Here is a 27,097-nt window from a genome sequence, read left to right on the forward strand (position 1 = left end):
CTCTGGCCTCAGTGGCTTTCCTAGTTTGTAATTCCTAACCTAGATGAGGGCAACAGAGGCGTACATTCTGATCCAATCTGGCTCAGGTGAACAGAACTGATGGTGTAATTACTTGGCTCTAAAGGTGAGGCTGGCGTCTAACGTGGATAGAAGCCACTCACCTCTACCAGCTATTTTTAATGAAGGCAAAGGTTTCTAAGAAACTTGCATGGCTTATTTTATAATTAGAACGCTTCAGTCTCTAAAGACTGTCTGACACCTTTAAGAGTGTGAAACACTTTTCAAGTATACTCTTTAAAAATGGATTTGATCATATGGAAGTACACGAATGTATGCATATTATTAAAGCAAAAATTAGAAGTGATATAGCTGCCTGCGAAAGTCTTAAAAGAGTGCTACACTGTGACTTATCAAAGATATAACATACCAATTTTTACTCTTCCTCGCTCAGGACCTTCACCCATAACTAAAATATTAGCAGGTTTCTGTGGAAACAAAATAGTGTTTTTTTTCAGTAGACAGTAGTGGTTTCTTTTAAATAGACAATATGCCAAAATAACATAAATCCACCTTTTAAAAAAACCTCGTTTACTCAAAAATTAAAATCAAAGAAACAGGAAGTCACCAAAGAAACTTTACATGTATATATGCAAAGCAGTATGCAACTTTCATGAACGCCCAAATATGGCAGTACTTTTCTCCACGCAGGGCTAAGGCTTTTCTTGGCCCTTTTATCAGTCTGCTTTCACCACTGTGGAGCATCTGACAGAAAGTTATAATGTGTGGTTCCTTTTGATTCTTTCAGTTATATAGAATGTCCTGTAACTTTAAGGGACAATGATTTTTCAAAGGTGATTTAATACTAAGTAGCAAATTAATTACAGGGAAGGAGCCACCTAACACCGTTTTCTGGAAACAGCATGGTATGCATCGATGTTTAATAGATTATAGCAAAACCAAATTATTCAAGTCTTTTCTAAATGAGTTAGCAAAGTGATAGGAATTTTCCATGATCTGAACAGTTTTAAGGTTTTTATTTTGAAATAAAAAGGGAAGCTAACATTTAAAATAAGATTTTACAAAAGTAATACTTCAGTTTTGAAATCTAAAAATACACAGGATTAAGTGTCATCTAAAATCTATTACAGTGGTATCTACTATAGTAACAGAAAAGGGTTGCCCCCTCTTCTAGAAGGAAGAAAAGGGGAAGCCGGAAGGGGGGAGGCTGAGGGAGGAGGGAGAGGGAAGGAGCAATCCCCAACCCTTACTCATCCTGCTATCTACTTGATCTAAATCCACCAGTCTGCTAAGCGAAAGTGAAGCTGGATCAGAACGCCTTTCAAATATTGATCAAAGCAACCCTAAAATCACACTGGAGGTTTTCATGAAGGCTGTTGCCAGTGGTAACTAGTTCAGTCTTCCCTAACCTATGTAGTGAAAGCCCAGCCCCTATGCTATTACAGACGAAGTGTAACTTATAGTATTCTATTGTATCAACTAGTAAAGATCAAAATTACTTTTTTATCCCCAGCAAAAAGAAAAAATATTGCTGAAATGGTAACATATGCATTTTAGAAGTTAAACATTTTCAGATGTTTTAAGGAGAGGAAAATCGGCACCAGAGAGGCTAACTGACTTGTCCTGAGTATTATCAAGACTGGAGCAGCAGCAGGGTCTACCCCATCTCTGAACAGACTAGGGCTCCCTTCCTGATATATCATTCTGAAAGTACTTTTATGTACCAAGTTTTTAAATTAACGCATATCACTGCAATAATAATGAAAATGTTTTCCTGAAGAAAACGTTTCCAGAACCTCTATCACCGCCATACACACACTCCTGACCCGAGAGTCGGCCAAGCACAGAAAGGAAGCACGGCACTGACAGTATTACCTGGGAGCTGCATACGAGTGCTGCCCAACACAAATAAAACTGCTTTCGTGCACTGTTAATCTATCATCACTGGGCTCGTCGCTGCAGACTCTTAGAGCTCAGCCTACTTCAAAACAAAACCAGATCTCTGAGACTTGTGTAAACTGTTGAAGGCAGAGGGATAAGGCAGCTCTTCTATTTGCTTGACGGGAAAGGCTTGCTCTCAACTCACAGGGTTCAGGAGGGTACTTTCCTGTTTGTGCTGGGACTGTCTTCTCATGGTCCATCAGGGCAGGACTCCCTAGATACCCCTTGAACACATTCCCTTCTCTTTAACCCCATTTTGATTCTCTTCCCATTAAGTCCATCTTCCATACTGATGCCAGATGCCAGGGTTAGCTTTCTAAAAGACAAAGCTGATCATATCACTCCCTTGCTTACAATTTTTCACTGTAACACAGAAAACTTTACCAGAAAATTAGTGCAAACAGCAGAACATAAAATAATACACAAACTATGATTGCAACTAGGTTTAAAACAAAGCGCTGAGTAGGACTAGAACAAAAAGAGTGACAGAGGTTATGAACCTTTTCAAAAATTTCTTTGAAGGCTTTTGCTATGCTTATTGTTATTAAGATATTATTTCAACTTTGACTGGTCCCTCACCACCTGTGAATAAAAGAAGTCCTTATTATGGGATGCAAGGCACCTGTGAGCTTGTTCCACCAATCTCTCCAGCCCCATCTTCCACCACTCCATACTGCTCCTGCCACGTGTTTTCAGTGTTCTGTGACAAGCCTTTCGCCACGTGTTTTCAGTGTTCTGTGACAAGCCTTTCACAACTATGCCATTGCTATCCCATTACTTCTGTCCCTAAAAACCTATCCTTTGCTACTTGGCAAAACCTGATTCTTGCCCCCACTCAATGACATAATACATGAATACAATCTGATTATCAATATTCAAACTATAACGTCACATACAGTTAAAAGTTAAAGCCCTTTCACCACCCATCACTCCTCCACCACACCCCAATCCCACTCCCTTCTCCAGGGGCACAAATTAACTGTTTTGCTGTGATGGATTTTTCTAACACGGGAGTGCTTGATCCTAAAAGATTGTCTCCATATCTGGCAAAAGCACAAGCACACATGGGCAGCTCTCTCCTTCCATTTTGGATCGTGGGGAAAATCCCTCTTTTGCTTTCTTCCTCGTCCAGCAGCCGGGCCCAGGTCTGAGAAGCCCTGAGAGGGTAGTAGTTATTGGTCAGCCTGCAACTAGGCAAAGGAGAAAAACTCCCTCTCTTGTTCTTCATTTCATTCTAGACTTAGTGGACTGGTCCAGGTCCAAACTTGGATTTAACCATTGATGGGAAATGAACAGTTTCTTTGTCAAGGTCTAGCCTAGTATTAGGGTTTGGGGCTAAAGCTCCAGTTAATTAAAAATTACTTTGCTAGGCAACTCACTGCCTATTGCATGATCTGAGGCAGGTATTAGGGAAAGCCATGACCTACCTCTGTAAGTGAATTTAAATTTATAAACAAAAAAGAATGGCTTTATGTGTTGTTTTAATAATACTAATAAGGAGTGGGTCCCTCCTCAGGTTTTCCTCCGTGACAGCATTCCGTATGCTCCAGGGCATGGCATTCTGATTGAGCACATTTCCTTTGTAAATGGAATCTAATGGAAATCTCACTAGAAAAAGGCAGAAAGGCCGTAATGATCACAAACACTCCTCAGTATTTGTTTTGTTGCTTAATCAGCATTAAGGAAGACTTCAAAGGACTTGATGAACAATTTTTTAGTACTTAATGCCACATTGAAACAATATTCTATTCTCCAAATAAGCAAATTCTTTCTTTTTTTTCTTTGTCTATTAGTAGGAGGATTTCGATTTGGTAGTTTTTAGCTCTAGAGCCAAAACTATCAAGTAGTTGGTGATAATCCATGAAACAATGAGTGATAACCAGTCTGTGACCTCTCATATGCTCCCAAACATAATCACCTTGAAAGAACACACAGAACTGCGCAGTGACAGCCGATGAGGCACGCACTGTTAAACTGTATTGTTGCTACAGAGCACAGAGGTCCAATGTGACTTAAAAGTATTGCAGCATCATGGCAGTATCTTCAAGTATTACTTATACTATGCACAGAAACTATAAAATACCCTTTACTGCCTGCTGAACAATGACATAAATCAATGAGATACTTGTTTGAAGTATACTTGTTTGTTTGAAACTCTGATATCCTTATCTTATTGTTTTATTTCTCCCAGAAAAAAAAAACCACAGAAAACTATGTTTGTAATTAAAAGAACATGTCCTTGTTTTATGGTCTCATGGCTTTTTCTCCTTGTTTTCTGTGGTTGTGCTCCCCCCAAAAATCGCACTGGTATCTCTGAAAGCAAGATCTTTGTGTTGCAGAGACAACCATTCTCATACAGGCTCTTCCGTTGTTTTCAGAATTTGACATGCTGAGGAAGAGTACACTGACGATTTTGGCATCCAGTAGGAATGGCAGATTGGTTTCACTTAAGGAGTCAACTCTGATAGAAAAGACTACAAGGAGCTCTGTGTTGAGAAACGACAGCAATTGGGCCGATCAGGAAACTGCCACTGTCAATCAGATGTCTCTGACGTAGGTGTGGGAGTGGGGAATGGCAACATGTCTGTCAGGCTCACTGCGCAAACATTTTATTCTAGGGGTGGAGAAGGGGTTCTCATATGTTCACTAACACATCGAGGCAAAAAGGAGACTTTGAATCAACAGGAAAAGCTGATTCTTGATGATCTATGAAAAAGACAGCAATCCATAAGAAACCAGTCAGCACTTTTCTCCAAGATTTGTTCAGTTAAACTTTCACAAACATCAAACATTGCAAACAATACAACCTGATGGCAAACTTTCTAGATACTCAATGACTTTGTTTCACTTTGGTTGTTAATCGTTTTGCACTACAACACATACTGAAAAAATTAACTAACTCTGACACTCACACACACACACACACACACTGCCCAAAAAAATGTATACACACTTTAAGAAAGGAAAAAACTATATTGATTGTAATACTCAATATATACTGGTAACAATAGATGAGTGCAAGTCAAGTTTGACTTCTGCAATTACAAAAGGTGCTCAAAGTGGTTACCATCAGCGTCCAGACACTTCTATTATGGCGAACCACTGCTTGAGCAACTTTGACCAAAGTGTCCACTTGTATCGCTGCACATGCTGTTTTTAATTTCTTCCCGAAGTATCACCAGTAGCCAGTTTTCTACCATGTACCATACCCTTTAAGGTCCCCATAGGTAGAAGTCAAGGGGTGTTAACTCAGGAGAAGGTTCTTGAATTCCAAATACCACTTCAAAATGGTCTTGCGCTCCTTGAACAACAACCGTGCTTCCTCCATTTTCTTTGACTGTCCTGCCTGTCGCATAGTGACACTAGCATTCATTTGTTGACTTCTTTTGAGTGAAAGTCATACTACACATTGTTACCATAATTCAATTCAACTTTGAAATACATATATAACATCTCTTAAAATGTGTACATTTTTTTGGCAATATACCGAGGATACCAAAAAAATGTGTACAAGGGGACACTGTGGTCAGCGTTGCTCAAGCAGTAGTTCGCCATAATCAGGAGTGTCTGGACGCTGATGGTAACCACTTTGAGCACCTCTTATAATTGCAGAAGTCAAATGTGACTTGTATTCATCTTTTGTTATCGGTATATATTATTACAAATTTAATAGTTTTTTCTTTTCTTAAAGTATGTATACATTTTTTTGGCACCCACTGTGTATGTATGTATGTGTGTGTGTATTATATATACAATATATTAATATATAATGTATATTATATATATTATGTATATTATATATGTATGAGATTCAAACGTAGGCATCCAAGTCTTAAACAGACATATATTCAGGAATTTTAAAAAATTGTTTAAATAAAATCTTCTAAAGAGTTATGTTACAGATAGAAAATTGGAAATCCAATGAATGAGGTCTGGAAGATAACCCTCTAATCCAGTTTTCACTTTTTATTCAGAGCTATGAATTTGTATTTTTCACCTCTAATACTAAATTTTATTCCAGTATTGCTGTAACACCTTTAGGCTAAAGAAGAAGTGACCAGCTTCTAGTAAAGTATTAATAGCATCTTGCCTTTTGTATAAATTTGAAAAAATGTGTAGGAGAATTCTTAACAGACCCTGTTTCCTAGTAAGAACATGAATGTTACTTTTAAGACCTAATTTCATCCTCTACAGTAAACAGTTCAAGCACTGTACATTCATTCATATATTTACTGAATTAAGAGGCACTGAAGAACTAGAGACCAACCGACAAACAAACAGTTCCGGATCTCAAAGAGGTCACAGCCTAGACTAATGGCTGGGGTAAATTCAGGTAAGGAAAAGCTTCAGAGGTGATGAGACCTGACCTGCCTGAAATGTGAAAGAGCAGGATTTGGCCTGGAAGGTAAGAAGCAGGAGGCAGGGTGCCTCAACCATTTCCTACTGCTTTCCACTAAAACCCAGAGCTGGGCTGCACCTCATATAGCAGGCTGGAGGTATACTTAGTAGAGTGTCAGATATGTTGACAAGTTTTTCACTTACCTAAGAAATCCTCTTTTAAGGAGAATAGGAATAAGCTTCTTTTGTCATACTCGATGAAAATTGAAATATTTTATGAAAAAAGTATTAATAATTTCATGAGCGTAATCCTGCTAATAATAGATGGCATTTCCTTTCAATAAGCCCCTCATACTTTCCTCCAGTCCAGCCTACTAACTCTACTTTTTGTTTTCATCTACGATCATCTATGATAAAGTTAAACTAAAACAGTCTTTCAACAAATTGTGAATATCATCAAAAGTATTCAAAATAATAAAGATTCAGGTTATTAGTTTAAAATTGCTATCTTTTAAACCAATGAATTTTTAGTTTTTAAACTACAAAATTCTTAAACTGTCCATTTTAGGCAGTTGAGGCACAGAATATGACTAAGTGCTAAGAGATCAATGTGAAATATAACCTCTGATTTTCACTGACACAAAGATTATTTACTGTCAATACTACTAGAGGCAAAATCCATTTCAATAACAATGGAACATGGGTGCACGTGGCAGGCAATAAAAATAAACTTTAAGAACAGATATATCGTATTTGTTCCTAGTAAAGAGTGTGTGTCGACACATATTAATATATATGTGTGCATTTTCTTATAGATGAAAATGTATTTTTCCAAATCTGATTTATTTAGCTGCATTTTTGTATAGCTGTAAAGGTTTTTGACAGTTTAAACAAAGATTCTAATAAAGAGTCAAATAAGAAAGAATGACTATTACCCAAAGACTAGAAACTGAATAACACTAAAGAGATCAAATGCATCTTAAAGGAGAGCTATTATAAGGCAGAGATAGAATATCAAAAATCTTTTAGTTTTAAAAATAGATTTAAATTTTTTCATCATTGTGAATAACTAAATTTACCCAAAAAAATGTACCTAGTTTACATTCAAATCTGTTATTCTAAATATTATTCTAAACGTTTGTATCTTTGGTACGTACGTTGTACAATGGCAATCCGCGAGGAGCACTGTTTTGTGCTCAAGTATTATTTTCTTGACAAATCTAGATGTTTGCATATGACTTTTACTAACTCCATTGTATTCCTCTATTAACAGACAGTTGCTTGTAGTTCCCAAACCTCCACTTTTGATACCAACCCTTATGATGTTCCCATTGATGTTGTTTGTATGAATTATAACACCTTTACCTCCCCCCACATAAGAAAAAAGCATGACACATACACTGAGCAATTTCCTTGGGATAAAATCTCAGAAGTAGAAATATCAGATCAAATAATACCAATAGCCTTATTGTTCTAAAACTAGAATTTTGTTTTGTTTTTTTAAGTTTCAAAGATAATATGTGTTCAATGGATATAAGTTGGGAAACAAAGCACAACATGTTTGATGACAGATGAATGAAAACAAAGCATCTACAATCTTTACACTATCAGATGACCACTACAAACATTTCAGGGTATACCTTTTTGTCTCTTTTTCCAAATTATAAAATAAAAAGAATAGCATCACACTAAATATGTTGTCTGCACCTTCTTTCCTCGCTTTTATATCATAAAGATTTTTTAATCTGGAAATTACTCCTCTGATAAAATCTTTATGGGTTATATAGATTCATCATGATTTATATAACTCATCTCCTACTAAACATTTAGTTTGTCCCTAGTTCCTTAATAAAAGAAAACTAATTCCATGACAATCATTTCTGTGTATACCTTTGATAAATTCCTAAAAAGTCAAATTGTCAGGCAAAGATTATAAACATTTTTAAGGTTTCTTTGATACACATGAACAGACTTTGCTCTTCAAAGGATCAAGTACCAATTTTGGAAATCCAACATTCTTTTACAAAAACAGTAACATTAAGTATGATAAAACCAATCTCCAAAACCAACAGCAACGTATACCTATATCTAATATCTATTACATAAGGTTTTATCATTTTTATTAGCTTGATATATAATAGTAACTTAAATATTTTTTACTGATGTTATGATTTATTCTCTGTAGTTGTTTTTATTGAAGAGAATTTGGTTATTAAGTTTACATATTCAAATCAACCCTCTACATTCTAAATAGCAAAGGTGTATTCAATTATTTTTGCCATTTTTCTAATAATTCTTTCCTCTGGCTACTAATTTTATGTTTTACATTCTGTAAGAGTATTTTTACTTGTGCTTTTATATTTCGGCAGATCTATCATATCTTTAGTGATAGCTGTCAATTCTTAAATAGTTAGGAATTTACCTCCAGTTGTAGCTGGAATACATATCCTAATTTTTTAATACATTTTATATTCTATGATCCACATGGGATTCAGTGTAGTTTTAAGATATAAATGACAAAAGAAATTTATTATAGGCAAAAAATTCTTCTTCCTAATGACAATAAAGAGTAAAGCCCTTCTTTATTGTGAAATAACTTCTGGTTTATTATGTAAGTTCTCATAATAATGTGTGAATTTATTTACACAATTTTTGTTAATACTTCTGACACTTTAAAAAATATAACATATTTTTTTCCTTCTAGAATACATGGTCTTATAGAAAAGTTAATTTTTTTCAAATATGATTAAGAAAATACAATTGCTACAGAGATTTAACCATAACTTTTTGGTATCCTTTCTTTCGTTGATGGATTTTTTTGTTTATTTCTACTATTTTGTGCCTTTTTCTCTTAACATTGTAACATTTAAATTTACCAAAATTTTATATGACTACACATTAGTTCATTTTTTTCTATCATAATTTGTTCAATTATTTTCTAGTTAGACATAAATTTTTTTCAATTTGCCATTATTATCAATAATACTGTGATGGCCTTTTCTCCATTTTTTTTTAATATCCTTAAGAGAGTTTACTAAAAGTAAGATTGCTGAATCTAAAGGAATGAAGGTTTTTTAAAGTTCTTGATAATTCTTCTTTTCTAGGTTGTAATTTATGTCACAAAAGGAGTGTCATTCCTTCAACATATTGAGGGCATATTATGTTCTGTCCCTGGCATGTGACAGATAGTGGGTAACAAAACAGATGTGGTCTCTGTCACATAGAAGAGCCAAACATTAGAAAAGGTCAACAAATACATAAAGAATTATACAGTGTAATAAAAAGAAAAACCGGATTCCATTACAGAGAATAATGGGGACTCTACTTTGAATCCGATGGTGGGAAGAGGATAAATGGAGGCACTATTTTGGACGGGTGGTGAGGGAAGGCCTCTGAGGGGACGTTTAAGCTCCGACCTGCAGGAGAAGGAGCTACCCAGAGGAAAGGGTTACATGTGCATGTGTTATGTAAGCGGATGAGGGCAGCACTTTTCAGACAGAAGAAGGCTCTGAAGTGGGAAATGGCTCGGGTTTATTCAAGAAGGCATTTGTGGGCAGAGCATGATATGCAGGGGTACACTGGCAGGAAACGTGGTTGCAAAGATTGGTGGGGTCCAGACAGTGCAGCGTGTCTAGTTTGCAGATATAATTTCCTTTTTAATCTCTAAAATGAAATTTCAATAAAAACTTTTAAGCAGGGAAGTGACAGTGTGACCACAGCAACACGAATGCTAGTTACGTTCCAGGTCCTCTACACAGATTAATTCATTTAATCCTCACAATAATTCTATATGAGTAGGTATTATCATTCCAATTTATAGAGGAGATGACCAAAGCCAGAAAGGCCTCAATTGAATTGACTTCATATTAACCATTTCACACTGGCTCATCAGTAGAACTAAGGTTCAAATGCAGGCAGAGTCCATTCTCTTAACTATTGCATTATACGGCCAGTGCACAATTGAGTACCACCATTTAATAGGAGAAAACGGCGTCTCCTAAATATTGCATTACATCGTTAGTGAAATTGGACTTTTTAGCAATAGATGTTTACACACAACAATGTATCTATGTGTCTATGTATGTAAAGTGAATTAATTGCTTGTATCATTTGTGGTCTGACTTTTGGTTAGTCTTGGTGTTTTTCTTAACTTATATGATCTATTATTATTCCCTTTCCTAATATATTCCAAAAGTTTTTTGTTTTTTTTTATTTGCCTTTCAAACAATTGGTTTGAAGCTATATATTCTGCCTATTTGTATGATTTCAAAGAATTCTTACATTGGGATGTGTTTTGCAATTTCCAATGGATTGCATACATTTAACTTGAGTATCTCTTGTACTTTCAAACCGTATTTTAAATGGCAAATTTTTCAATTGACGGTATCTAACAGTTAAGAAAATAGGTGAATACTTACCATGTATATCTTTATCACCTAGCACACACTGAACTTTTCTAGACATGCAATTTTTTGAGTAAACGTTTACTTTAAAAACATATTTTTAAATATAGCCCCAAATACCAAGCAAATCTATTATATCATATTGCTTTATTCTATAATTTTTGCTCATTCTTTAAGAATTTTATCATAATATGATGGGAAAATGTCAAGGTACATAATTATGTTTCTAATTCTTTTTGTACAATTGCCAAATTGAACAAACTGTAAGTTCTTTGGTGTATTTTCATTATTGTAATCATCCTGCTGTTATAAAATGTTTCAATCTTTTGAAATAAAATATCCTTTATCTGATACTATAACTTTTTTCTGTAATTGAACACAGACTTTAGATCAACAGCTCCCAACTTTTTTCTTCCCTTAAACATTTGAGAAATATGATGGACTTACCAGAAGATAAGCAGAATTGAGTTAATAAATAAGGTTAAAAAAAATCAAAAATGCCATCAGCTATTAGTTGTGGGACCTTAACCTCCATTTCGTTATTTATGAAACATGGATAAAAATGACAACCTAGTGATATTGCTAAGATTATTTGTGATCAATGCACATAAAAAGCTTAGTCTGATGCTTGGTATATAAAAAGTCATAAAATTTTATAATGATGATAATAATGGCAGCTAACACTATAATCTTTGAACAGTGATTCAGTACTGTAGTGTTTCTTCAGTAAAACCTTCCTCGGGGAGAGGATACCCACTCATGATTGGACAACGCCCCCAAGGCGATTTTTCTCTATTACTCGATCAGATTAATTTAGTTGCTATTGATCGTCTTCTAACTTTCAGTCATTTATAGATTAAAAAACTTTATTTATTTATTAGCCTTTTACAGATTAAAAAACTTTATTATTAACAACAGCTTTTTAAAAAACTAAATAAAATACACATTCCTGTAGAAAATCAAAATATAGAAAAGTATAAAGAAAGTAAAATTTACCAGAAATCTCAACCTCAGAATTAAGTCATTACAAACATTTTGGTAGAATTCCAGATTTCTCTAACTCTGTATTACTTACATTTATTATAAATCTCTTATAAAGGCTCTTTTGATTCCTGTATTTGTTCAACAGTAAATGAATAATAAATGCACAGTAAGTACTGCAGTTATCCTATTTTACTTAACCTTTTCTATCATTATTTAGGTTGTGTGTGGGCCAGAATAGTTCCAAAACACTGTTAAATAACAATGTGGTGATAGGTTAGAATGATAATGTTGTTAATTTAGTGTACAGTTACGTACCAGAGAAACGCATCATTAGGCGGTTTCGTGGTGCAAACATCAGAGCACACGTATGTACACAACCCGAGATGGTACAGCCCACTACACACCTAGGCTGTGGGGTACAGCCGACTGCTCCTAGGCTGTAAGCCCAAGCAGCATGTTACTGGACTGAATACTGTAGGCACCTGTAACACGATGGTAGGTATCTGTGCATCTAAGTGTACCTAAACATACAAGAACAGTAAAAATATGGCATAAAACATAAAAAATGGTACACCTGTCTGGGGCACTTACCATGAGTGGAGCTTGCAGGACTGGAAGTTGCTGTGGGTGAGTCAGTGCGTGAGTGGGGAGTGAATGTAAAGGCCTAGGGGACATGACTGTATATACTGTGGACTATAAACACTGTATACTTCGTATACACTAAATTATAGAGCAACACAAGAGAAAATGCTGCTGCTGCTGATGTAACACAGCATACTGTTTTATAGACAAACTTTTAAGTGGAAAGAGTAGACTGTAAAATAACAATAAAAAATATAGTATAGTAAATATACAAACCAGTCATTCAGTCACTTATTATTATCAAGTATGTAGTGTACCTAACTCTCTGTACTATATTTTTATACACCTGGCAGCTCAGGTTTGTTTACACCAGCATCCCCACAAACACAGGAGAAACGTGCTGTGCCACGACACTGTGATGGCGATGACATCACCAGACAATGGAGCATCTGTCAGCTCCATTGTAAGCTTATGGGACCACAGACATATATGGGCCCATCGTTAATTGAAACGTCATTACGTGGGTACATGACTGTATATACTTTCTATGCTTGGAAGTTTCTTTCTTTTCTTATTTTTATTAAGAATTTCAATTTGAAATAAAAGTTAAATTTTGCCAAATACTGAAGACTGAATTTTGCAAAAGTGTTACATTTACAACTATTGAGATAACCATAGTGTTATTCTCTTAGCACTACTAATATGGTGATTTCTGTTAATCTGTTTCCAAATACTGAATCCTGCTCCCATTCGTGAAATGAGCTTCACTTACTTATAGCATAGTATTCTTTCAATGCCCCCTGGATCCTATTTGCTAACATTTTATTGAAGACACATACATAAATAAATAAGATACATGACAGGGTTGTATGTATTATCTTTATCAGGTTTGTATCAGGGTTATACTTTCTTCTTACAAAATTATTAAGGAAGCTTTATTTTGCACTACTCTAGAACAGTTTATATAATGTAGAATTATCTGTTGTTTGAGGATTGCAGCAACTGTCAAACTATTTGCGTCTGTTACATTTTTTAGAGGTAGCTCTGTGACAAGTGTCTTTATTTCTTCCATAGTTACTGGTCTATTTCATTTTTCTACTACTTCTAGGGCCAATTATAGTAATTTGTACTTTATTTTATTTTTTATCTTTTTAAAGATTTTTTTTTATTGGGGAACAGGACTTTATTGGGGAACAGTGTGTACTTCCAGGCCTTTTTTCCCAAGTCAAGTTGTTGTCCTTTCAATCTTAGTTGTGGAGGGCACAGCTCAACTCCAGGTCCAGTTGCCGGTTTTCTAGTTGCAGGGGGCACAGCCCACCATCCCTTGCAGGAGTCGAGGAATCGAACTGGCAACCTTGTGGTTGAGAGCCCACTGGCCCATGTGGGAATCGAACCGGCAGCCTTCGGAGTTAGGAGCATGGAGCTCTAACCGCCTGAGCCACCGGGCCGGCCCCTGTACTTTATTTTTAAATGTTTATTTAATTTAGGGTTTTATAGAACACCAGGATAGTTCAATAACCACTAAAGAAATTTAAATATAGTTAAAAATCATCCATCCCTACTTCAATGTACCAGAATCAGAGTTGTACAGATGAGTTTTACCAACCTTCCAAGAATAATTCCTATGTTATACAAACGAGTCCAGAACTAAAATCATTTTCTGAAGCTAATAGAATCATGATAACAAAAGAGAACAAAGACAGTATACAAACAGAAGACAACTGACCAATCTCACTTATGAATATAAATGGAAGAAAATATTAGCAAAGGGAATCCAACAATGATTGAAAAAATAAAAATCTAGACCAAGTAATGTTGATCCCATTAATGCAAGATAGTTCAGCATTAAAATCATAATAAAACCTTATAAATGTAAGTTACCATCTCAACAGATTAAAGGAAATAACCATATGACCATCGTAAAAGATGCAGAAAAAGCATTTACTAAAATTCATTCTTGATTTAGAAACAATCAGATTCAATAAGGGAATATCTTTAACCTGATAAAAGGTTCCACCAAAACCCTAGAATGAGTGTCAAATATAATGTTGAAATTTAAGAACTCATTAAAGACAAAAATTGTCTCCTCAATTATTGTCACTGTACTAGTAAACAGGTACTAGCCATTTTATATTACCAAATGATAAGAAAAATGCATTTCATGGATTCCAATGTTCACATTCCTATTTAAATTTTAGTATTTCTGTAATTGGGTTATGTCTTGTAACCTCTGTGGTGTGCCAGTCAAGTGGCAGTACGTTTTCTCTCTTAGTGATATGTAAAACAATGCTGCAGCTTTCACCTTTTCTAGACTTTGCAGTAAAAGGGTATAAACATGATATGTTTAGGATAGATTTTGAGTGTGTTTGTTTCATAGGTGGGAAGCCACTGAGGAATTTTAGGTAGGGGAATGACATGATTGATTTACTTTTCAGAGGGATCATTCTGATTGTTACGTAGATATTAGATCATAAAAATACAAGACTACAAATGAGAGAGATCACTTGGGAGTTTCTGCAGTAACCCAGATGGCCTGGATTAAAACAGTGACAGACATGAAGAGAAGCAAAGCCACAAGGCAGTAAGCAGAGTCCAAAAAATTCAACTGTTTAAACTGGGGGGGTTATCGTCATAGGGTAAATGAACAGAAATTAATGAAATGAACAAGGTGAGCCTGTACAGTAGCAGTCCTGGGAAATCCAAAGCCATGTCCAAGCAGCAAGGAATTTCGGAATCTCGCTGGTAGTTGGCACCTGATTTATTGGATTGATGCAGGGATCGTAAGCTAGGAGAACTGCAGTCTCTGTCAAATGTGCTCTTCCCTGCATGTTTTACTCTCCCTGCAGTTCCTTCTCCCTGAAAATGAGCACTACAGTTTACTATTCTTTGAGAAAGAAGATAAGTGGGACCAATGGCCAATTATGCCACATTCAAACCTGAGTTACAGAGAGGTCTTACTGGGGTTCAATCTGAGAGCTGCTCTGAAGGTAGAGCTGACAAGAATCCATTTATTCATTTAACAAATATGTATTATACATCCGATATTCTGGGTCCTGATGATAAAGCAGTAAATAAAATGGATCAAGTTCCAGCTCCTAAGGCACTTGCATTCCTGGGGTAACCTGATGATGGAAGGAAGGTGAACATTTACTATGTTAGGACACAGTCCTAACACTTCGATGAATCTCTGTCAAAAAGATAAAAATGTAGGTATGGCCCATTTTATAGATGAGGAAAGTAACCCTCCCAGAGGTTACATAATTAAGTGGTGGCATTAAGATTCAAACAAATCTTAGGCCCACTATAACAGGGGCTTAATTTTTCCTTTAGCTCATGATAGAAAATGATTATCCAGGGACAGAAAACAAGATCTTTTATTGCTCCCTACCATATTCAATCCTTTCTTATTTTTCTTCGTAATGTTTCATTGTGTGATTCTTCACTTCTCCGAAGCTTTCGCCTATTTTTTATTTATTTTTAGATTCCCCTCTCCTCCTTCACCACGAAGTCCCAGATATTTGGTTTTCCCTCCTCGTGTTAATCAGAGGAAAAACAATAAAAGAGAAGATCAGTCAAAAGAAGAGAGGACAAAGGATGAATGTCCTTTGACTCAAACTTCAAAGGCTTACAAACTGTGTAACAAAAAGTCTGTCTTAATAAGACAGAACACTTGGAAATGTAGGACGGTTATCTGCTGCAGGTATTACCATGAATTAATGACCACATCATGCAACGGATGGGAATGGTCGATCACTTCGAAGATGCCTTCAAACTTTATGGTCTATTAATTAGTTTCTGAAATTAGGGAAAACAAAATATGCTCTTCACTTCAAATGATATATGGTGTTTAAACAGATTTTTAAACTAATGAGTTAAAAAAAATTAGCAGCTTATGTTCCACCTCTTATATTTTTGTTAACTAGGCATCTTAAACTGTACTGAGCTGAAATCAGGAGCCTATTTATGATTTGAAATGACCGCAAATTCAGAGAGTTGCAACTAATCTTAGATTCAGACATCTATTTTACAACAGAAAGTTAGGAATCCTCAGATTATATACCTAATTAGAGTATTATCTCTATGGCATGATATAAGTCTGAAGGCAAATTATATATAAATAAAAAATGGACACAGGTAATTATAACAAAATGATACTATATAAAGGAAAATGTAAAATCCAGCTGTCCTGAGGGTAGGGAACTTATAAAGAAATATTTTTTCAATAGCTAATTCAAAAACTATTGCTTAGTTAATATCTAATTGTGCCTAAGGAAACTTAGCTTCACTAAATTTAAATAAAATTTTCTATGTGTTGATTAGAATAACATTTACAAAAATTTACAGAAAATCTTGAACTTTTATGTTGAACTAACTTTGAAATATGGTTAGTTGTTTGTGCTTATTTCTGTAAGACTTACTTTTACCTCTTATTTGATAATTTCTCATTTGTTTGTATCTAGTAAAGTGACAGTTGTCAAATCTAAAAGCCTTAATGAAAAATATATATGGCCATGGGCACCAGTGACTTACAACAGGTTTAGATAACAATTTTAGCTAAGAGAAAATCTAATCTAATATAGCCCATATTTAAAGATTAAATTTCTTTGGCAAATCTTCAGAAATCTAGAAAATCATATAATACTCTAAGGCCTGAGTATATTATTAGAAAGTTAAATTGAAATATTAACTTTATATGCTTTTTCAGAGTGTAATTCAGAGAAATCCGAAATTTTTCTTTTGGAAAAACCATTTCTGACTACAGACAGGGTATTTCTCTTTCGCTAATGTACAAGTCGAAAGGCCAAAAGAAAAAAGTGGGGATTCACCACCATTAACATCATATTAAATAAGGTCACAGCTTCCTCGGATGCAGGCAGAGACCTGGTAAATTCTTATCTCCAATAATATGATTCAAAAGTCTGTTAAACAAAACCATCCCAAATCTGTCTTGTTTTGGAAACATACTGCTCAGGATGATAGTAAATTTTGTTTACAAAAATGGGAGCAGTTATGTAATTACATAAATGATGTGACACATCAATTATGTTAAAAATAGAGAAAAGATATACCTGACTCAAAACTCAGAAAATCTTCTAGTCAATTTTCAGGATCACTGAAAATTATCTTAAACGCTACTGAAAAAAAAAAAAAAAAAAAAAAAAAAATCTCAATCAGATTATTTAGAATCATCGTCTTTGACTGGTGAGAAATTTGACTAAAAGGATCCCAGCATTGTGTTTACAAAGCGTTGGAAATACTCATTTGGAATCTAAAGAAAAGTAGACTAGAAGCAATATGCAAAAAAAATAACATATTTTTATTATCAACTTGTAATCTGCCCATATAAACATGTCTGATATTGGCAGTTGTGCTATTTAGTAAAATTAAGTGGGCCACTTTTCAATTATTTACAAATAATAGAACACAGTCCATTGTGTATGCTTAAGATCACTATCAAAATTAAGCAAATGGAGCATTTATCAGGAAACCAAATGGACCATTTACAAACACTTTCAAGAAGGAAAACTACCCAACTGGTTATTTAAGTAAACATACTCTAGAATAATCACAATATTCATAATGTTAACTAAAATATATGACAAACTCATTTAAGTTTGCCTTAATCAGTTGTTATCAATAAAACCCATGTTTTATCCTCAAGCCGAAATTTTATGGCTGCAATCCTATATGTTTTACTAGCTACACAATTAAACAAACAAGAAAATTAGAGTGAGTCCCTGGAGCTTCCAATAAATGAAGCAAATCTCAAGTAATAAGCAGTGATGAAACCTGATAATTACAAAGCATTTTTCTTCCTAGAAGCTCTGTATTAAAGACATATGGTTAATATGTTCCCAACAGTCACTTCAAGGAAGCAAAAGCACAGAAAAGGGGCACAACACAGAAGAGAGGCCGAGAATGCAGGTGCCTTTCTTCCCAGCTATTCACTTACTTTGTTGCTGTGCCTCTTTCAGCATATGGATAATCTTGGGTCCTTTCAGCTTATTTGTGTTTCCTAAAGAATGTACTGGCCCTCCTTTTTAGGCAAAAAGAAAGTGTATGCATGCCGTTTTCTTTTTTTATAGCACTCATCTTTTAACATAAAATACACAAAACCACATTATGTGTGGACTTTAATTACAGACTAAATAGACATTTTCCTCGGTTTTCTGGTCCAAATGAAACATTTTTTTCTTTTCTGATTAACAATAACATGTTAACTGCAAACTATTCAGACAACTTATAAAGATATTAAAGGAAGTGAAATTTTCTCTGAAATTCTCCCACCTATATAGAAATCCTACTTAGAAAAACATATTCGCTGAGGGGCTGCTGCTATTCAAAATGACTTTATAATCAATGTCAAGAATTTTGCATAAACATTAAAGTACTTACAATAAGCATTTTCTACAGATTTGACTTAGTTTTTCCCTTGACTGTCTCTTTTCCTAACAGTATCAAATAGCTTTTGGGAAACAGTCTAGCGCAATGGCTTTCAAATCTTTTTGAACACAACCCACAGGAATAAAATCATTTAATATTACATGACCATATTCACAAATAAACATATTTAACCAAACAGAAGCTTCATGAAATAATAATTGCCCTCAATACATACGATGCACTCTGATCTTTTCTCTATAAATAAATAAATGATGAATAAAAAGACTGGCTGTGTTGTGTGACTTCCTGACTCACAGTTTACAATCTGCAATTTAAAAATTACTGACCTAGAGGAAAAAAATCCCTAAGTTCAGTAGTCCAGCTTTGTCACAGTTCTCCAGGTAACCAGAATCAAGTCATTTAACCTCTTTGCTTCTCAGTATTTCCACTTACTAGGGTAGAGTTCAGTGGACAATAAGAAAATGCACCTCAAACAAACAAACAAACAAACAAACCATATAACCATAAGGAAGCACCGGTATTAGTAAGCAAAACTTACAAACAAGGTAATCTTTCAAATGAAAAGAATCGGATCCAAAATACCATAATAATTCATCATGCTACCATCAATACATAATAACATGCCTTGATAAAGTAAGCCCTATGAAACTGAGTTTTAGTCAATGGCTCACTCTGAGAGTTTGATCTTATTTAATTTAGGTTGCTAGGAAACCAAATCATCCTTCACCAAGGACAGCTAAAGCCCCACTCAGTGATTTCAAGTTACCCAGTATAATTAAAATGAACTGCAGGGCAGCAGTTCAGATTTTTAAGAAAATAAGTTAGATTAAAGCTTTGAAACAGCTCCAGCATCTTTTAAATATGTTTAGCAGGGCCCCCTGGGCTACTTCACATCATGTACCATTCACAGTAGCATATCCCCACTGGGATACTCCCAAAGGAAATCTCTGCAGAGAATTATTTTCCAGGAAGTTTTAACATGGCATAAAAAACCATTTTGAATTGGTTTAGGGGAGGAGTTCCCAACTAGCAGATAGCTGCAATATTACAAAACACTCCAAATTTTATATACAGCTTTGTAATTCATCTTGACTGAAAAAAAAATATAAACCATGATGAAAGGTTATAGTATATATCATTTAATATTATACTCCACTTGGTGTAACAGGGCAAAAATACAACCCTATGTGCCTGGCAGTTCCAAGATAACTACCATGATGATAAAATCATTAAGGTAATAATTCAAATGAAATTTTGAATATCAGATTTTTTAAAAAGTAGAACACGTTAACAACCATATGAAAACTCAATATATACTTAACGAATACAAAAATGAATGCAAGTAGGCCAGTTGTATTAACTAATTATTCTACTCTCTATTAAGCTCCTTAGACGGTATGTCAAAAGCCCATCTTTAATACTTAGAATTTGATTTGAGTATAAAACATTTCTATGGACTGTCTGATATGGCTGCACAAATATTTTCAGCAAAAAACATAACACTCAGCCAACACTGAGTGCACTGGAAAATTAAAAATGAACTATTACCTCTATTACCTAGAAATTAAAGTATTGACATGTGATTAGAAATGAATTGCTCAGTTAAATGTTGTGTAAAAGTGAAATACGCGAGTTGCAAGCCCACAACAGCTGGTGTGTTTAGGAGAAAGGACGTCTTGCTCCCTTATCTACAGTTAAAGAGTAATTTACCCAGAAGGAACATTAAGATGCTTTTGGGAAAAAGTGAGGGATGTAAAGGAACTATGATGGAGATATTCTAACCTTAAGATTAAAGAAAAAAATTGGGAAAAATGACACAAAGAGAACATCAGAAGGAACAGACACAGGGTCAGGAAACAGGTTTCACAGGGTGGGACACAAATACCGGGTAGTGGAAGAGTGTGACAGATGAAAGAGAGTAACAGATCAATATCATTAGCTGACTGGTCTTTGAACTGACTGGTGAGAGCTGAGTCCTTTCAGGTAGGAAGAGGGAGGTTGCTGAAAGGACTAGAATGTAGTATTAATCGAAAAGTTTTTCTGCACGTTCCACTGCAGTAAGTCATAGCAGAGATAAGAGGATAGTAAAAAATAGAATGCAACAGAGTATACATGTATCTGCGGTTATGGAGAAACATCAGGTGATATCAGAAATAACCAACAGAGAATAACTGGAAGCCATTTTGTTTCTGTTATAAATGAACCAGTTCACTCATTCAACAAATATAAGCAATACTGTATATACAGCTTGTGTATTTTACTAGGCATTGAGAGGGACACAAACACTTATTAAGTCACACTCTTTGCCCTCAAGAGCTTATAATCAAACAGGTAACATATTACTAATACTAGTAAGTCCCTCACGGGCAGTTCAAAGTAACTGCTGTCGGATTTTAGATGTAAACATTCTCATTTCTAACTAGGGTGGCTGGGGGGGGGGCTTTATTAATGAGGTAGCAGGAGTGGAGTTTTATAGGATGAACAGAATTTCAACTGCTGGAGATAAAGGCAGAAGGGGATTCAAGGAGGCAAGGTAAGCTCTGGGTGGGCTGAAAAATAAGTATAAGGCGTGAGATGGAAGAAAAAGATACTGGAGCCAGACTCTAGCATCAGTTTTCAATGCACAAATACCAGCATATATATATTCGACAGTGCTTCTCAAATTTTTAATTTATCACAGAATTTTTCCCAGTGAAAGAAAAATTACTCGTATTTTTGACATTTTGAAATTTATTTCACAAATTGCACAAGAAAATTATTCCTAAATTCAGAAAGTTTTATAAAAAATAATCAGTTCTACTCAAAGAGGCCAGACAGACAAGTGAGTGAATTGGCTGGATGTCCTGAAAATGGTTACAACAGAGGCACTGGTGGCGGAAACTTCGCATGTCCTTGCCAGCATGCTTTAACTCAATACAGTAGGGCTTCTTTTTCAGAGAAAAGAGTTCAGACATGATTGCCAAGCCAACCCCTGGCTTCTTCACAAAAGTATCAAATATGATTTGGATGCTTCATGTCTTTTTATTTGACTGGGCTCAGGAAAACCACCACACTCAATCCAATCAGCCTAACAGACTTTAAACCTTTCCTTATTTGGAGTCACTTATATGTATTGTTATTTGAAGTTTTCATTAAGATTTCATACTTAGTTCTTCTTTATAATGCCAGGCAAAAATTCCTCATGGTCCTTAACCCAACACTCACATTTTATATAAGCAGGTAACTTGGAGGAAAAAAACCTGAAATATTTTTTTCCATATTACTTCGACTTGTGCCTCTGTTTACTCATTTGCATAGGATGGTAATTTTATATTATCAGCTTGGCTGTGTCATGGTGCCCAGATATTTGGCCAAACACTATTCTGCTTCCATGAAGGAATTTTTAGATGAGATTAACATTTAAATTGGTGAACTTTGAGTAAAGCAGATTACCCTACATAATGTGGGTGGGCCTCGTCCAATCAGTTGAAGGCCTGAACAGAACAAAGACTAAATTCCCCTGAGCAAGAAAGAATTCTGCCAGCAGGTGGCCTTTGGACTAAACTGCAACCCTTCCCTTGGGTCTCCAGCCTGTCGGCCCACCTTGCAAATTTTGGACTTACAAGCCTCCATAATTGTCAGAGGGAATTCCTTAAAATAAATCTCACTCTCTCCACATATATATTCTGATTCTCTGGAGAACCCTGACAATACAGATAGTAATGCCACAACCAGGGCTATAGACTGTTACTTAAACTATTTTAATTTCCCAAGGAGAGGAGAATAAAAGAAGAAAGGTAAAAAGTGTAGACAAAGGAAAAAACAAAGTTAACAACACATACACCTTTGTTTTTTTAAATCTCTACTTATAGCAAACAGATTAAGAGTATAAGCAAGGCAACTAATACATAGATAATTTAATGTTCTAAAACTAAAGAGTTTGGATTCATAAATTATCTCACAAAAATAAATACTGTGCTTTCTTTCCAACTCATCTCTCTTAAAACATCTGTACATATGCACTTATTATCACCTTCAGCCAACAACGGTTCCAGAATTATTAAATCTCTATTTCCCAGCAAGGATGACAGACCCCAATTAGTGATCTGTTATTATGTGATGATTAATAGTGACAAAATTAACCTTTATTTACTAAATAGGATGATTAATTGTGAAAGTTCAACTTTACACAGCAAACAAAAAACTTCCTAACTACTATCCCAAACTGGTATTTCTATTAACAACCAAGTCAATTTTATATAAACAAAAGCTTCAATAACATTTTGGGGTATTATTAAAATGGTGTTTTTGGGGGGTCTGTGCCAATTATCCAACTTAGTACGAAGTTTCTTGTGGCGAATCAGCAACTCAGCCAACTGGTTCAATTCATAACATTAGAAACTTATGTAGATCTGTCAAGATCAGTATTCCCACATTTCATCTAAATGTGATTGAAAAGGAGCAAAGAATATAATTAACTATTAATTGTATTTGGTCTTATAGGGTAAATATTTCATCTGCAAATAACAACAAATATTTGAGAAGGGTATAAAAAGTCACGTTATACAGTTTCTAAAGAGTATCCTTCAGAGTAAATACTTTATTACTATATATTAGTATCTCATGTAGCTATAGTTGAAACATATAACATCAAAACTCCAAAATTTAATTTTCAGTTGGCAGGAAGGTTGGCACATTTTTAAAGAACATGAAAATGAATCTTTCCTCCAGGATCTGAAGAATAATGCAAGAGGTAGGCACCTGAACCAGTAAGATCCAGATTAGGGCCAGAGGTTATCATTTCAATGATACAATGGTTCAGTGGGCCTGTGTGTGCCTGCGACACACAGAAGGGTTAGGTGTTTAGAAAGAGCACTAAGAAGTCATGTATAGACAATATGGGAAACCTCACTTCAAACAGGGAAAATCAAAGGAGGGAGCAGCAGACAAAAGATATATTACACTTTGGAAAATATTTTGGGAAAAGAGACTACTAAACAAACAGATAACAGTGGCATATCAAGAGGGACTGAGGAGTGGGAGTGGTTTGCCTCAGTGAGTAAGTATTTTATCACTGACATTGTTCAGAATTGCTGGCATATGGTGACAATAAAAAGTAATTATTTTTAGTCTGTTTCATTATTATTTTAAATCATCTATAGACAGTGCCCCTTTGTTGCCTGCACCTGGGGGCACTGCGCCCACCGTCCCCAACTCTAGGCACAGCACTAACACACAGAGACGACTGAAATGGCCTGTTCTACACTAACCCTGTGTCAAAGAGAACCCGTGGAAGTGACAGAATGAGCTTTCCCAAAAGATAAGGAAAAGAAATTAGACTTCATTATTATTTTCACTACCGTAGTTAATACTGTGTTTCCCCGAAAGTAAGACCTAGCCGGACCATCAGCTCTAATGCGTCTTTTGGAGCAAAAATTAATATAAGACCCGGTATTATATTACGTAAGACCGGGTCTTATAGTAAAATAAGACCGGATCTTATGTTATATTATGTAAGACCTGGTCTTACATTACAGTAAAATGAGACCGGGTCTTACATTAATTTTTGTTCCAAAAGACACATTAGAGATGATGGTCCGGCTAGGTCTTATTTTCGGGGGAACACGGTACTATTCCAAGTGGTTCAAATACATCATATATTAACATAAAAATTTAAATACTGGTTTAAAAATCATTTTCTATTCATTTAATAAACATACAGATTTTAATGATGAAAAATAATTTACAATAAAAAGAAAATGTAGCATTACCTTAGCATAAAATTAACTCTCGGTAGGGGAAAATGCCCTTTAGCCCAGATTTTATTCTTTTAGAGATCATAAAACAGGTCAGTAGCTCAAAAATAGTAAGTCTTTCCTTAAGTTGACTCCACCTCTAAAAGCTGAAATTTTCAGCTCCTGAAAGAGCCAAAGAATTTATTTCTGTTCTTCAAATCAATTTTGTAAATAAAATATTCTAATTCTAATAAATATAAACTTTGCATAAGGAAAAAAGTTCTTTCAACCAAATTTCTGATGTGTTATCAGTCCTGGTCTAAATGCTTTCTAGGTATGAGAACTGGTGATGAAGTAACTACCATTAAATGTATTTCAAGGAGATTTATTGAAGATGGATAAAGAACTAGAAACTCTGACAATGGATCACCTGATTTGAAGGCCAGAATTAAATGCATTAACTAGAGAGCAGCTTGGAAAGAATATCTGCGTGAGGAGCAGACGAGCTCCACCTCCAATCTACAGGGTTTTTTCCTGTGTACTCAGGAGTAGAGACCAAATCATCATTTCCAGCATTGTGTTTATAATTGTTTGAAATGAAGGCCCTGTTATAAACCTTACTATAGTTACTACCTTTACAAAGAAAATAACAAAAAAAAGCGCAATATAATTATGCAACATGGGAATTTGAGGTTTAAATAATTTAAATCTATGAAGATTTAATGGACAGTGCACAATTTAATGAACAATTTCATGCTAGATGGATTTTAAACAGCATAAACTATTCTGCGACATAAAATGAAAGTTAAAAAGCCAATTTTTGAAGTTGCTTAGTTCGTAAAATTTAATGCACCTTAACATGGTAAGGCTTCTCAATAATGTACTCGGCTATGATTAATAAAGGCTATTGGCTATAAGACTGCCACTAATATAGTGGATTAACATCTCCTCTTTTAATATGTAACTTAGTATGCAGTAGGCTCCAAAGTTTCCAAGTTACTCATAAACATATCAATTTCTAGAGGTTGCCTAGCATCTAATAATCAATATAAAGCAAGCCAATTATTTATTTACAGACTTAAAAACAAAAGCTTAGGAAAACAAACGTGCCCTCTTTCATCTCTTCAGTAGACAACAGCTACTGTATGTCACAGGAGCAGGACAAATTACATACAAAGCTCAAGGCGAGGCTGTTTTGAGGCTGTAGCACTCCCACTCTAGAAGGTTTGCAGGCATGGGTCGCACTGGTATCTACAGACACCTAGAAAGTCATCCAAACAGAAATACATCCTTCTAGCTCAAGCCTAACTGCATATGAACTTACCAAGTCCCTGTGCAACACCCAGTTAGCGTGCAGGTAGTGGATCCCGTCGAGGATCTGATACAATAGTGACTTCACCATTCCCCGAGGTAACTGAACTGGCTTCTTGTTTGCTTTAGAAGCTCTGTGAAACTTGATTATATGCTGAAAGAAAGGAAAATATCACCGGAAGCTTAAAAAAAGAAAAGAGGGAAAGATAATTTGATGTATAATATTTTCCTAACAGAAAAAGAAACACTCAGGGATTCCCACATATACTGAAAATGTAATTTCACATTCTGCTGAATAACAGAAATAACTTTAAAATCTCCTAATCACTAGAGCTAAAATTTCATTTCCTAAGCATATGATAGTGTCTTGGAAAATAAATGATTACAACAGAGAAAGTTTTATTTTTAAAGTATGATTAATAATTACTTTTAGAGTATACTTAACCCCTGTTCATTTGGTAGAAAATTTTTAGAACAGAATCATTTTTATTCTGTAGTGATTAAACGAAGAAAAAAAAAGTAGAGCAAATTTCAAGAGCTATATCTGGCTGGCTTATGTAACATAGATATGGTACCTATATATGTGTTATAAAGAAAGCAAACAGGGAAATACTTCAATAAAATATACACAAGCACAAAGAAATAACATGCAAATGACCAGTTCACACTGGAAATATTTAGAAATATGAAAGGTTCGGACGAAAAAACAAAAGCCTTGTACCATGTATCAAAGCTTTCTAGGTACAGTGTTGATGGACATCCTGTAAAAGAAATACTACTTTATAAACAGAAACATTTTATGAATAAATGTACCTCTCAACAGAAACAAGATCCAATGTTTCAAACTCTCAACAGTTACTTCATTTTAATTAAAGCACTCTTAGACTGCACGAAAATCTAGAGGTCAGCGGCAGCCCGCTCTGCTTGGGCGCCAGTGTGCACATGCCTGGCATCGGATTCGCACAAGAGCGGACTCCTCACCAGTACTGGCGAGCGAACACTAACCGTGCTCTTGAAATTAGCAAACATAATTAAAACAGGAGATATTTAATACTGTAGGTGAACATTTTGACTTCCTATGTTCTTATGACATAGAAAGCAGAACATGGATAAGGAATAACTAACTAATGATTAATGAGTGAAGGAGTTTTACTTTCCAAGGCAAAAAGATATAGCAAAGACTACCCGGTGGGAAGGTAAAGGGTACCAACTGGTGCATATGCTCTATGGTTAATCTATATTTTGTTAGCAGAATTACATTGTTTTAAGTTTCTTCTCAGTCATTTTTGCAAAGTATTTAAGAGCAGACAAACAAAATACAGTTCCAGCAACTCGTAATGAACTAGAATGTTTTGTTACCTATCCTAAGTATGATGTGATAATTCTATTCACTTTAAGAAG

General features: G+C 35.0%; 1 protein-coding gene across 7 annotated transcripts in view; it reads right to left on the reverse strand.

Moving 5' to 3' along the window:
- Positions 1 to 27,097, reverse strand: part of CDK8 (cyclin dependent kinase 8) — a 101,543-nt gene that overhangs the window by 19,905 nt on the left and 54,541 nt on the right. For 6 of the 7 annotated variants that reach the window (XM_019736571.3, XM_019736572.3, XM_074330052.2 and 3 more), the window contains 2 exons: positions 25,710 to 25,850; positions 428 to 485 (listed from right to left, as the gene is read on the reverse strand). In XM_019736571.3, coding sequence (XP_019592130.1) covers positions 428 to 485; positions 25,710 to 25,850 — 199 coding nt within the window. The remainder of the gene's footprint in view (positions 1 to 427; positions 486 to 25,709; positions 25,851 to 27,097) is intronic. The other variant, XM_019736573.3, reaches the window with a different exon arrangement.

The sequence above is a fragment of the Rhinolophus sinicus genome, chromosome 16 (genome assembly GCF_057876585.1).
Source record: "Rhinolophus sinicus isolate RSI-liver-muscle chromosome 16, RSI-T2T, whole genome shotgun sequence".
Lineage (NCBI taxonomy): Eukaryota > Metazoa > Chordata > Mammalia > Chiroptera > Rhinolophidae > Rhinolophus > Rhinolophus sinicus.